The sequence below is a fragment of the Salvelinus alpinus genome, chromosome 9, assembly GCF_045679555.1.
Source record: "Salvelinus alpinus chromosome 9, SLU_Salpinus.1, whole genome shotgun sequence".
NCBI classification, from domain to species: domain Eukaryota; kingdom Metazoa; phylum Chordata; class Actinopteri; order Salmoniformes; family Salmonidae; genus Salvelinus; species Salvelinus alpinus.
In genome coordinates this window covers 29,243,517-29,257,245 of record NC_092094.1, presented here as the reverse complement: position 1 = coordinate 29,257,245, position 13,729 = coordinate 29,243,517, and the positions used below count along the sequence as shown (strand labels likewise).

Sequence of the window (13,729 nt, the reverse complement as noted above, 5' to 3'; positions counted from 1 at the left end):
AATCAACTGAAACTCACCTAACGAAACAACAAACAACCGAACGAAACGTGAAGCTATACGAATAGTGCAGACAGGCAACTAAACATAGCACAAGATCCCACAAACACAAAAGGGAAATGGCTACCTAAATATGATCCCCAATCAGAGACAACGATAAACAGCTGTCTCTGATTGGGAACCATATCAGGCCAACATAGACATACAATACACCTAGATGACCACACCCCTAGACATACAAAAACCCTAGACATACAAACTAGCGTACCCACCCTAGTCACACCCTGACCTAACCAAAATATATAGAAAAACAGAGATATCTAAGGTCAGGGCGTGACAACATCGCATATAATATAACAGTTCCATTTCACGGCATGCTGTTCATATAAAGAATGTATTATAATTTACCAGTTTCTCGCAGTTATTTATCCCTGGAAAAGGGAGTGGTTTTGGGCAGTAAATCTCTGTAACCAGGTTCCCGCCATTCAACCCCAGGGGAAAATGGAGCACTCCGTGCCAGTAAGTCATATGATTTTTTTCCTTTACATTGTATTATACCATTTCAAGAGCTAATACTACACACATATAAGAAGTGAAGAAGCCCTATGCACCATACAAAGGTCTACTCCTGGAGTAACTCCCTGTCAGAGAGACTGTGATTAGAGGGTTAGGCAGGAGACCCTGGGCCAGTGGTAGGTCAGGGGTGAGGGCTCTCTTTCAAGCACACTCACTACCTCTATCCATCTCTCTCCAGGTGCTACAGAGACAGACTGGTCCAAGGACCTCCAGAGCCTTCAGACCAATTACCTGCGATCTCTCCAGAGCACAGAGAACTAAGTTCCACTCGTAATCATATACTTGACGCACCATGTAAACCTCCTTCACTATGGCAGTCTGCTTGTGTGATGCTGGCATATTATCCAGGGCCAATGGTTGGATTGGATTTACTGTACTCACTCCAACTCATGCTCTCTCCTCCCTGTAAGTCTCCCAGACTTTAAAACTAGCATGTGTCCATCCCCCTTTCCTCATGTTGCTCTTAAATATGCAGACAAATACACTTAGAGCGTATGATTTAAAAGGTCTAAAATAAATGCAAGTCTCATGTCCAGAGTGCATACATGTGTATTAATGTATATCATACAGGTGTCTCAAATAACGAATGGGACAAAGTGAATATAAGTCGGTGCTTGCGTCCATAGCAGTTTGTATTAATTTGAGTGGTTACATACAATACATGTTGACAGAATGTCTGCGAGACAGAGAAAGACTGTTGCTGTACTCCCAGGTAAGGCCCTTGCTTCCGGAACCACTGAAGACCCCCAGTATTCAGTCAGGAAGCTAGAAGATGTGTGTCACCATCCAAGCCCAAGTCACAGCACGCAGTGGCCTGATAGGGGGATGATAAATACAATATGTACCTTTTACCAAAGCCATGTTCACTACACATGTTGCTGAACAATTCAACCATTTTGCTAGTGTCATTGATATTGTAATGTAGGTATTGACATTTGAATGTCTCTCAGCCTATCACACAATGCTATTCAAATTAGTTGATGTATGTGATGATGCTGAGGGAGAGTTTTTGGATAAGTGTGCGTCGGGTTGGTGCTGGGGTCAACTGTGTTCATCCAAATAAATGACAACTTGATTATTTTATAGGATATCATCAGCCTAAACTGTTTATGCTAGTCAACAAACTACATGCAAGTTTTTGTGGCCTTACATGCTCGTTACAATATGGAAATTCACATACAAATAATTCAGTTCATAAGCATTGACTGTAATACCTCTAGGGTCCTGTGGTGAAAGACTGCTGTGCAACAGCTTTCTTCCCGGGCCCTTATTCACAAAGCGTCTTCAGAGTAGGATTAGTGATATAGGACCAACTCCCCCTTGTCAATGTAATCATTCATTGTGATATAAAAGGCAAAACTGATCCTAAAATCAGTACTCATACTCTAAGATGCTTTGTGAATATGGGCCCTGGTCTGTCTGCATGCTGCATTCTAGTGATCAAACTCCCTCTTCATCTGAAATGAAACACCAAAAACATAAATAAGAAATAGCCTAGTCAGTAAGTTAGTTAACTTATGAAACACTAATGTAGATGTGCACAAGCCTATTCAGCCAAATTATACAAAAACAACAGCCTATTTGCAGTGAAATCCAGAGGGGTGTTTTTCTTGCCTGATACAGTTTGACTGTAATGTTTCTGTGTGTAGCTGGTGAGATGAGTCAGGACAGCAGGTATGAGTAATGAAAGCAATTTTACTCAATAACATAACAATACACGTCGTATAAATAGAAGGCCACAAATACGGACCGCAATACAATAAACAATTACTCACAAACAAACATGGGGGAACAGAGGGTTAAATAATGAACAAGTAATTGGGGAATTGAAACCAGGTGTGTAAGACAAAGACTAAACAAATGGAAAATGTGGATCGGCGATGGCTAGAAGGCCGGTGACGTCGACTGCCGAACGCCGCCCAAACAAGGAGAGGGACCGACTTCAGCTTCAGAGTCTTCACCTGAATGAATGTCACGGGCAAAATCACATGCTGCGTCATGCACTTGAGGGGGCGTTGCTTACATGCACATTTTTTTCTTTAGCAGCCACCCCCCCCAAAAATAGTATTTATTTTCTATTGCCATCTACAAGGGGTGTATATTCTATTTAGAATGGCAACTTTCACTTGCAACATGGCCTTTAAGGTTAGGCATTAACTGTGAATGGTTAAGGTAAGGGTTAGGATAGGATAGGGTTAAAACAACAACTTTCTATGGCTGGATTTGAATTAGGCAGATGCTTACACCCAGGACCCAGCCACCATCCCAGTCCACAATACCCTAGTGGAGAAAAGGGGAGAAAAATGGCTGCTTCCATTACGGCACTTTGTTTCCGTGGAGTGGAAGCTTATTATCTTGATATGCATTATTTTATTCCCTTCATAAAACACTGATGGAGAAAAGCGTGTTACCTATTCTTTGTGCTCCATCTTGGAATAACTATTCACAGCTCCCTCATTCCATTACAGAAGATATAACACTAAGTTAAAACCCCACAAAACACTTAATTCTCTACACTGCTAATTAAATGATTGTCCGAAATCTGATAAAGTCCATAGGAACAGCGGTTTGGTCCTTCCCCATTAGGAGAGAGACTAGGTTTTAATACATGGCATTAAATTGGGATTCTTACAGTGCATTTGGAAAGTATTCAGACTCCTTGGCTTTTTCCAAATTTTGTTACGTTACAACCTTATTCTAAAATTGATTAAATCAAGATAATTAAAATCCAACTTTACGAACTTGGAAATCTTATTCATGGCCAAGTCTAAATTGCTTACTTTCCGCTGAATATCACACTTTGTTGTGTTTTATGAATTTTGTCTTGCTGCTTTTTGTTCTATGTTGCTCTGTCTGTATGCTACGTCTTGCTTGTCCTATGTTGCTATGTCTGTATGCTATGTCTTGTTCTATGTTGCTATTGTCTATATTGTAATTGTTTTTAATAACCTGCCCAGGGACTGCGGTTGAAAATTAGCCGGCTGGCTAAAACCGGCACTTTTACTGAAACGTTGATTAATGTGCACTGTCCCTGTAAAAAATAAAATAAACTCAAACACAATCAATCTATAATGACAAAGCAAAAACTGATTTTATTTTTGCAAATGTATTTAAACGGAAAAAACACATGAAACAAGAAATACGACTGGGGAAGAAACCAAAGGGAGTGACATATAAATGGCAGGTAATCAAGGAGGTGATGGAGTGCAGGTGAGTGTCATTATGCGCGTAACGCTGGTGACAGGTGTGCGCCCTAACGAGCAGCCTGGTGACCTAGAGGCCGGGGAGGGAGCACACGTGACAACGCTACAAGCTTGGCACACCTGTACTTTTAAGATGACACCGAAGAGGATGGCTGACGTTTTACGTGCCCATAACCAATTGTGCTATTTTGTTCGTTTTTTTTTGCGTTGTTTAACTTTTTTTAAATGTATTTTGTGCATAATGTTGCTGCTACTGTCTCTTATGACCGAAAATAACTTCTGGACATCAGAACTGGGATTACTCTCCACAAACTAGAAGAAGCTTTTTCCTTTAACGAGTCCGACAGAGGAAAAGAGGACGCAGATCGGGCTGCATTTTGAGAATCCGTAGGTGAGCGAGTAAACTCCCACTGTCATCAATTCTACTTGCTAACAAGGAATCATTGGAAAATAAAATTGATGACCTACGATTACGATTATCCTATCAACAGGACATTAAGAACTGTAATACCTTATGTTTCACCGAGTCGTGGCTGAACGAAGACACTGATAATATAGTGCTGGAGGGATTTTCAATGCACTGGAAGAACAGAGAAGCTAAGAGGGGTGGGGGTGTGTCTTTTTGTCAATGACAGCTGGTGCGCGATGTCTAATATTAAAGAAGTCTAGAGGTATTGCTCGCCTGAGATAGTGTGGTCTACAGCTTATCACAAGGTACTCTACCAAGAGAGTTCTCATCTATATTATTCGTAGCCGTCTATTTACCACCACAGATCGATGCTAGCGCTAAGACCGCACTCAACCAACTCTATAAGGCCATAAGCACACAAGAAAATGCTCACCCAGGAGCGGCGCTCCTAGTGACCGGGGACTTTAATGCAGGCAAACTTAAATCTGTTTTACCAAATTTTTACCAGCATGTCACATGTGTAACCAGGGGGGAAAAACTCCAGACCACCTTTACTCCACACACAGAGATGCATACAAAGCTCTCCCCAGCCTCCATCTGGCAAATTTGACCATAATTCTATCCTCCTGATTCCTGCTTACAAGCAAAAACTAAAGCAGGAAGTTACGCTACAGGACTGTTTTGCTAGCAGAGACTGGAATATGTTCTGGGATTTATCCGATGGCATTGAGGAGTATACCACCTCAGTCATCAGCTTCATCAAAAAGTGCATCGACTACGTCATCCCCACAGTGACCGTAAGTGCATATCCCAACCAGAAGCTATGGATTACAGGCAACATCCGCATCGAGCTAAAGGCTAGAGCTGCCGCTTTCAAGGAGCGGGACACTAATCCGGATGCCTATAAGAAATCCCGCTATACCCTCACACAAACCATCAAACAGGCAAAGTGTCAATACAGGATTAGGATTGAATACTACTTCAACAGGCTCTGACGCTCGTCGGATGTGGCAGGTCTTGAAAACTATTATGGACTACAAAGGGAAACCCAGACGCGAGCTGCCCAGTGACGCGAGCCTACCAGATGAGCTAAATGCCTTTTATGCTCACTTCGAGGCAGGCAACACTGAAGCATGCATGAGAACTCCAGCTGTTCTGTGTGATAACGCTCTCAGTAGCTGATGTGAGCAAGACCTTTAAACAGGCCAACATTCACAAAGCCGCGGAGCCAGATGGATTACCAGGACGTGTACTCAAAGCATGTGCGGATCAACTGGCAAGTGTCTTCATTGACATGTTCAACCTCTCCCTTACTGAGTCTGTAATACCTACATGTTTCAAGCAGACCACCATAGTCCCTGTGCCCAAGGAAGCGAAGGTAACCTGCCTAAATGATTACTGCCCCGTGGCACTCACGTCAGTAGCCATGAAGTGCTTTGAAAGGCTGGTCATGGCTCACATCAACAGCAACAAAACCTAGACCCACTCCAATTTGAATTCGACCCCAACAGGTCCACAGATGACGCAATCTCAATCGCACTCCACACTGCCCTTTCCCACCTGGACAAAAGGAACAGTTATGTGAGAATGCTGTTCATTGACTACAGCTCAGTGATCAACACCATAGTGCCCACAAAGCATCACCAAGTTAAGGACCCTGGGACTAAACACCTATCTCTGCAACACCAAGTTAAGGACCCTGGGACTAAACACCTATCTCTGCAACTGGATCCTGGACTTCCTGACGGGCCAACCCAGGTGGTAAGGGTAAGCAACAAGACGTCTGCCACGCTGACCCTCAACACTGGGGCCCCTCAGGGGTGTGTACTTAGTCCCCTCCTGTACTCCCTGTTCACCCACGACTCCAACACCATCATTAAGTTGGCTGATGACAAAACAGTGGTAGGCCTGATCACCGACAACGATGAGACAGCCTAAAGGGAGTAGGTCAGAGAACTGGCAGTCTGGTGCCAGGACAACAACCTCTCCATCAATGTGAGCAAGACAAAGCTTGCCGAACAGGCCCCCATTAACATCAACGGGGCTGTACTGGAGCAGGTTGAGAGTTTCTTGGTGTCCACATTACAAATGATCTATCATGGTCCAAACACACCAAGACAGTCGTGAAGAGGGCACAAAACAAAATTCCCCTCAGGAGACTGAACACATTTGGCATGGGTCCCCAGATCCTCTAAAAGTTCTACAGCTGCACCATCGAGAGCATCCTGACAGGTTGCATCACCTCCTGGTATGGCATCTGCTCGGCATCTGACTGTAAGACGCTACAGAGGGTAATACGTACGGCCCAGTACATCACTGGGGCCAAGCTTCCTGCAATCCAGGACCTATATAATAGGCGGTGTCAGAGGAAAGCCCATAAAATTGTCAGACTCCAGTCACCCAAGTCCTAGACTGTTTTCTCTGCTACCGCACGGCAAGCGGTACCGGAGTGCCAAGTCTAGGACTAAAAGGCTCCTTAACAGCTTCTACCCCCAAGCCATAAGACTGCTGAACAATTAATCAAATGGCCACCGGACTATTACATAGACCCCCCCCCCCCCCCCCCCATTTGTTTTGTACACTGCTGCTACTCTCTGTTTATTATCTATGCATAGTCACTTCACCCCTACCTACATGTACAAATGACCTCTAATTTGTAACCCCGCACACTGACTCGGTACCGCTACCCCCTGTATAAAGCCTCATTATTGTTATGTTATTGTGTTACTTTTTATTATTTTTTACTTGAGTTTATTTGGTAAATATTTTCTTTACTCTTCCTGAACTGCACTGTTGGTTAAGGGCTTGTAAGTAAGCATTTCACGGTAAGGTCTACACTTGTTGTATTCGGCGCATGTGACAAATAAAGTTTGATTTGATTTGGGAAGTTTCTCCCATTCTCTTCTACAGATCCGCTCAAGCTCTGTCAGGTTGGATGGGGAGCATCGCTGCACAGCTATTTTCAGGTCTCTCCAGAGATGTTATTTTTTTCCTGCGTTGTCTTGGCTGGGGTCGTTGTCCTGTTGGAAGGTGAACCTTCGCCTCAGTCTGAGGTCCTGAGCTCTCTGGAGCAGGTTTTCATCAAGGATCTCTCTGTACTTTGCTCCGTTCGTTTTTCCCTTGATCCTGACTAGTCTCCCAGTCCCTGGCACTGAAAAACATCCCCACTGCATGATGCAGCCACCACCACGCTTCACCGTAGGGATGGTATTGGCCAGGTGATGAGCGTTGCATGGTCCCCCCCCCCCCCAAAAAAAAAACAGAGGGATGGGGTTGAAGAAATGTAACCACTCCCTAATTCATAGACAGACCTATGGATGCAAGGACTGACCATCCATGATATCCAAATTATAGTTATAACTATGTTCTGAGGCTATATAGTGTTTGTTTACATTTATTTTGTTTACAAACATTCTGAGGCGGGTTAGACTGGTCAATGCCAGATGGGCTGGTCAAAATTGACACAGAAAAATATATTTTGTTATATAAAAAATTCAACTATGAGAAAGGTGACATGTCATTCTGCTCTATAATGAGCCTTTGGCTGATCCGTGAGGAACAGCCGGCCACCCTACCAAGATGTGCCGGCCCGGTTTTCTGATAGGCTGACCTGAGGTCACGCAAACACACATTCAAAGACAAATGTGGCATCAGCAAAAAGATCTGCTCTGACTCTGTCATCAGCTAGACAGCCAAGACCATGGATCATAAAAACCAGAAAGGGTGCCTATAAACGTAGAAAGAGCCCATTTTACATTGTCACCTTAGTCAAAACGTCGGCTAAAACCATGATTTGGTCAAACAAGTGAATTATCCTCACCCTGTAATGAAAGTGTCTGCCCCGCCCCTGTGCCTGTGCCCTCGCTGGGACCTGCTACTGTGATGAGCGAGCCACCGTCCTCTCCCCCCATGAGCTCAAGAGAAAAATGCATTCTGATTGTATATAATTTCAAAATACAATTGTGGGAAAATACAGCTTTGGAAGTTTGTCCTTGTCTTTGTCAAAGAGAGCAGGATCTCATCTTTCTGTAGGTACAATGTTTATTTCTCCACTCTCAATATTCAGCTCAATAGCAACTATTTGATATGGCTTTGAGATATTGGAGCGATGTGCGCGAAATGCGAACCAGCCATTGCGAGGGCATAGGCCTATAGGTAGCCTACAACTAAAGTTTTTTTAGAACATTACATTTACTGTTGGATGAATACATGGCTACTAGCAGTGGGTATTATATTTAGAGTTAGCAATCTAGTTAATGTGTTTTGAGTTTCCACATCCTCAGGTGCTAACCCTAAATGAATTAGCCCAACATATTAGTTAGTGCACATAAAGATGTTTGTAATTCATGATTAGCCTACATTACTCATGATTTGGGTCGGACCAAATCATGAGCTGGTGCCACAAGTTAGTGGCACCAGAGAGACCAGGGGAAAATGAGTTTGTGGCTCGTGCAGTGATGTGGGCTGGTGTGGATAAAATGCCAGGGCTGAATTCTTGTCCCAGGCCTCCCCCTGCAAACATTGGAGTAAAACAAGCTTATATTTTAGGTTCTGATGTCGTGGACAGTTGAACTAAGCTCATGAGGCATTAATACGTTATATTCTTTAAGAATCAATTTGTACATAAACTCAGCAAAAAAATAAATGTCCTCTCACTGTCCACTGCGTTTATTTTCAGCAAACTTAACATGTGTAAATATTTGTATGAACATAACAAGATTCAACAACTGAGACATAAACTGAACAAGTTCCACAGACATGTGACTAACAGAAATGGAATAATGTGTCCCTGAACAAAGGAGGTTGTCAAAGTCAAAAGCAACAGTCAGTATCTGGTGTGGCCACCAACTGCATTAAGTACTGCAGTGCATCTCCTCCTCATGGACTGCACCAAATTTGCCAGTTCTTGCTGTGAGATGTTACCCCACTCTTCCACCAAGGCATCTGCAAGTTCCCGGACATTTCTGGGGGGAATGGCCGTAGCCCTCACCCTCCAATCCAACAGGTTCCAGACGTGCTCAATGGGATTGAGATCCGGGCTCTTTGCTGGCCATGGCAGAACACTGACATTCCTGTCTTGCAGGAAATCACGCACAGAACGAGCAGTATAGTTGGTGGCATTGTCATGCTGGAGGGTCATGTCAGAATGAGCCTGCAGGAAGGGTACCACATGAGGGAGGAGGATGTCTTCCCTGTAACGCACAGCATTGAGATTGCCTGCAATGACAACAAGCTCAGTCCGATGATTCTGTGACACACCGCCCCAGACCATGACGGACCATCCACCTCCAAATCGATCCCGCTCCAGAGTACAGGCCTCTGTGTAACGCTCATTCCTTCAACGATAAACGCGAATCTGACCATCACCCTTGGTGAGACAAAACCATGACTCGTCAGTGAAGAGCACTTTTTGCCAGTCCTGTCTGGTCCAGCGACGGTGGGTTTGTGCCCATAGGCGACGTTGTTGTAGGTGATGTCTGGTGAGGACCTGCCTTACATCAGGCCTACAAGCCCTCAGTCCAGCCTCTCTCAGCCTATTGCGGACAGTCTGAGCACTAATGGAGGGATTGTGCATTCCTGGTGTAACTCGGGCAGTTGTTGTTGCCATCCTGTACCTGTCCGACAGGTGTGATGTGCGGATGTACCGATAATGTGCAGGTGTTTTTACACGTGGTCTGCCACTGCGAGGACATTTGGCTGTCCGTCCTGTCTCCCTGTAGCACTGTCTTAGGTGTCTCACATTACGGACATTGCAATTTATTGCCCTAGCCACAGCTGCAGTCCTCATGCCTCCTTGCAGCATGCCTAAGGCGCGTTCACACAGATGAACAGGGCCCCTGGGCATCGTTCTTTTGGTGTTTTTCAGAGTCAGTAGAAAGGCCTCTTTAGTGTCCTAAGTTTTTCATAACTGTGACCTTAATTGCCTACCATCTAAGCTGTTATTGTCTTAACAACCGTTCCACAGGTGCATGTTCATTAGTTGTTTATGGTTCATTGAAAAGCATTGGAAACAGTGTTTAAACCCTTTACAATGAAGATCTGTGATCTTCAGTTTGCCCCTTTTAATGCGGGTTTATTGAAGTTACACTGAGTTTTTCTGCCTTAATAAAGGGTACTTCAAAATCAGCACACAGATTGTTTTTTTCAGATGACTCATCAGTGATTGTCTACACCCCCACCCCATACCCCATCTCAAAAGAAATTGGTAACTTTTGGGTGGCTCAACCCGTTGGAACGTTGTCAAGGAGGGCAGTTACATGTGTTAGCAAAGAAGAGGTCCTGAGTTCCAGCCAGGTATGAGCCGAATCAGGGGGAAGTGATACTGGCTAAGCAAGCAAGTCCGTAACATAAGCTTACTTAAAAATAAAAAGGTGTTCCATATGACGTGGAACATAAGTCATACAATCAGGAGAGCCTGGTAATGGATATAATAATTAATAGGTCACACTAACAGTAAATCACAGGCCAGACCTGAATGGAACACTGGGTACTTTTACCCAGGATACATTAGTGTTCTCCTGGGGTGAAATCAGAAAGGTCACATCTCTCATTAACACTATGGGTATTTGGGTTAAACCTGCCCATAGTTTCTGATAAACCCACGCATAGTTTCTGAGAGGACACCGATTAGACAGGCTACATTTTAGACAGTCCAATTACCCTTCTATTGGAGCAGGTCCAAACTGAATCAGTGAAGTGAAACAACAGTGAAACAACTGGATACTGTTGATTGCAGGCAAGAGAAAATACCATGGCCTAGGCCCTAGCAGATCTATAGGACTATCTATGGCTTTTTAGAAACAAATCTAAAACAAGGAAATCTTATATTGCAACTTGTATGGTCCATGCATTATCGGCAACATTATGAATAGGCTAATGTACATTATTGGAAACAAATAATAAAATGTCCACTAATGCATTAAAACAAAATGTGCATTATTACTAATGTATTTAATACTGCGTAGTACAAAACAACTTGGATAAAGAAATATCATTTTTCTCATATGAGCATGTTATTGTCTAAATGACATGTGTTTAAAAATGTGTTTGATTGTTTCATAGCCTCACTTAATTGACAGAGATTCACCGCAATTACACTTTCTAGTTCTTCTATTGACTAATAATGACTATGTGTTTACACAACAGCAGCAGCAGAGTGGAATTAGAAGGGACACCTCTCCTCTGATATTTATTCAACCCATCAGACACCTCCTCAGAGAGCCTACTCTGTTTTGTGTTTTAATGAATAAAACATCCTCTGTGTTTAGCGCTAAGTCCCCATGAACAGTCACAGGGACCAGGAGAGTATCTCCTAGTGTTGAGGCACAGGGACCAGGAGAGTATCTCCTAGTGTTGAGGCACAGGGACCAGGAGAGTATCTCCTAGTGTTGAGTCACAGGGACCAGGAGAGTATCTCCTAGTGTTGAGGCACAGGGACCAGGAGAGTATCTCCTAGTGTTGAGTCACAGGGACCAGGAGAGTATCTCCTAGTGTTGAGGCACAGGGACCAGGAGAGTATCTCCTAGTGTTGAGTCACAGGGACCAGGAGAGTATCTCCTAGTGTTGAGGCACAGGGACCAGGAGAGTATCTCCTAGTGTTGAGGCACAGGGACCAGGAGAGTATCTCCTAGTGTTGAGGCACAGGGACCAGGAGAGTATCTCCTAGTGTTGAGGCACAGGGACCAGGAGAGTATCTCCTAGTGTTGAGGCACAGGGACCAGGAGAGTATCTCCTAGTGTTGAGGCACAGGGACCAGGAGAGTATCTCCTAGTGTTGAGGCACAGGGACCAGGAGAGTATCTCCTCGTGTTGAGGCACAGGGACCAGGAGAGTATCTCCTCGTGTTGAGGCACAGGGACCAGGAGAGTATCTCCTCGTGTTGAGGCACAGGGACCAGGAGAGTATCTCCTCGTGTTGAGGCACAGGGACCAGGAGAGTATCTCCTAGTGTTGAGGCACAGGGACCAGGAGAGTATCTCCTCGTGTTGAGGCACAGGGACCAGGAGAGTATCTCCTAGTGTTGAGGCACAGGGACCAGGAGAGTATCTCCTAGTGTTGAGGCACAGGGACCAGGAGAGTATCTCCTCGTGTTGAGGCACAGGGACCAGGAGAGTATCTCCTAGTGTTGAGGCACAGGGACCAGGAGAGTATCTCCTAGTGTTGAGGCACAGGGACCAGGAGAGTATCTCCTAGTGTTGAGGCACAGGGACCAGGAGAGTATCTCCTAGTGTTGAGGCACAGGGACCAGGAGAGTATCTCCTCGTGTTGAGGCACAGGGACCAGGAGAGTATCTCCTAGTGTTGAGGCACAGGGACCAGGAGAGTATCTCCTAGTGTTGAGGCACAGGGACCAGGAGAGTATCTCCTAGTGTTGAGGCACAGGGACCAGGAGAGTATCTCCTAGTGTTGAGGCACAGGGACCAGGAGAGTATCTCCTAGTGTTGAGGCACAGGGACCAGGAGAGTATCTCCTAGTGTTGAGTCACAGGGGACTTGGTGCTGTGCTGCTGGAGGCGTGGCTTTCTAGATGTTGCTTTCCCGTGTGACATGCTCTACAGAGAGATGTGTTATTTACTCTCCTCTCCTCCGAGGATAACCCTCTTTATGGTTTGTTCTTATGTGCCACCACTCCTGCCATATAGAGGGAGGAAGGAGGGTGTTGGGGGGAAGGGGGGGGGGACTCCTACTATGTCTGTTCTGTTCATTAGAAGGGAAACAGGCTCTATTGAAGATTACTCCATATTGGAGCTAAAGAGGCAGAGAAGTATTTGACGGAGTGTGTTATAAAGAGCTTATAGTGAAAGTGGCATATATAACACTAAAGTCCTGGTCCTACAGTATGACCATGCACCATCTTCAGTGTGTTCTTACCTTGTTTTTCGTCTTTCTTATTTTAAAATCAGAAATGTATGCTCTCACATCCAGCGACTCGAGAATGTGCATTATTTATGCAGATCCTGCTATATGTTTTATCGTTGTACAAAGTAACAAAAAGCAGAGGGGATCGTAACACCTGTCGTAACTAATGCCTGACCTAGGACTACTGTGTCATTCCAAAGGGTGGCGCTGTTGGGTTTGCTAACAGCCACTCACTCACATAGCCGGAACCATGCTTTTACAACCGTATCGACAACACGAGTGCACGTTCAATGACTTCACTGATCAAGAACTGCTACAAGAGAATAGGCGCGTTCCTCTGCCCAGCTGTTGCTGACGCCTGCCAGATCTTACAACGCCTTAATAGGTATTGCACGTATCAGCTAACCACATCATATGTTATAGCAATCTGTCAGTCGATGACACAGCCGATGACGTGGCACGTAACCATTGGTTGATGCATGCGACGTCTGAGCAGGGGAACGCGACCCAAATTGAAGTGGTATCAGAAGAACATAGTAAACATAATTGAGCATGTCCATTAGGTCAGAGCCTTATAAATAGCTCTGAATTATGTTTTTATACACGCATAGACTGAGAGAAGTGAGGCCACTTTGGCTGGTAAATGTTTCACGGTAAGCGAAGTGTTTACCTTCATCTACCCCCATCTT

The 13,729-nt window shown here is 44.7% G+C and overlaps 1 protein-coding gene across 1 annotated transcript; it reads right to left on the bottom strand.

The window, feature by feature from the left end:
- Nucleotides 1-9,333: 9,333 nt before the first annotated feature.
- LOC139584028 (uncharacterized) lies at nt 9,334-10,030 on the bottom strand (the record flags this gene model as incomplete). The annotated part of the gene is made up of 2 exons (XM_071415566.1): nt 9,593-10,030; nt 9,334-9,504 (listed from the first exon to the last, which is right to left on the bottom strand). Coding segments are annotated over exons 1-2 (609 nt in total), but the record flags the coding sequence as incomplete, so codon positions are not given.
- Nucleotides 10,031-13,729: the final 3,699 nt, after the last annotated feature.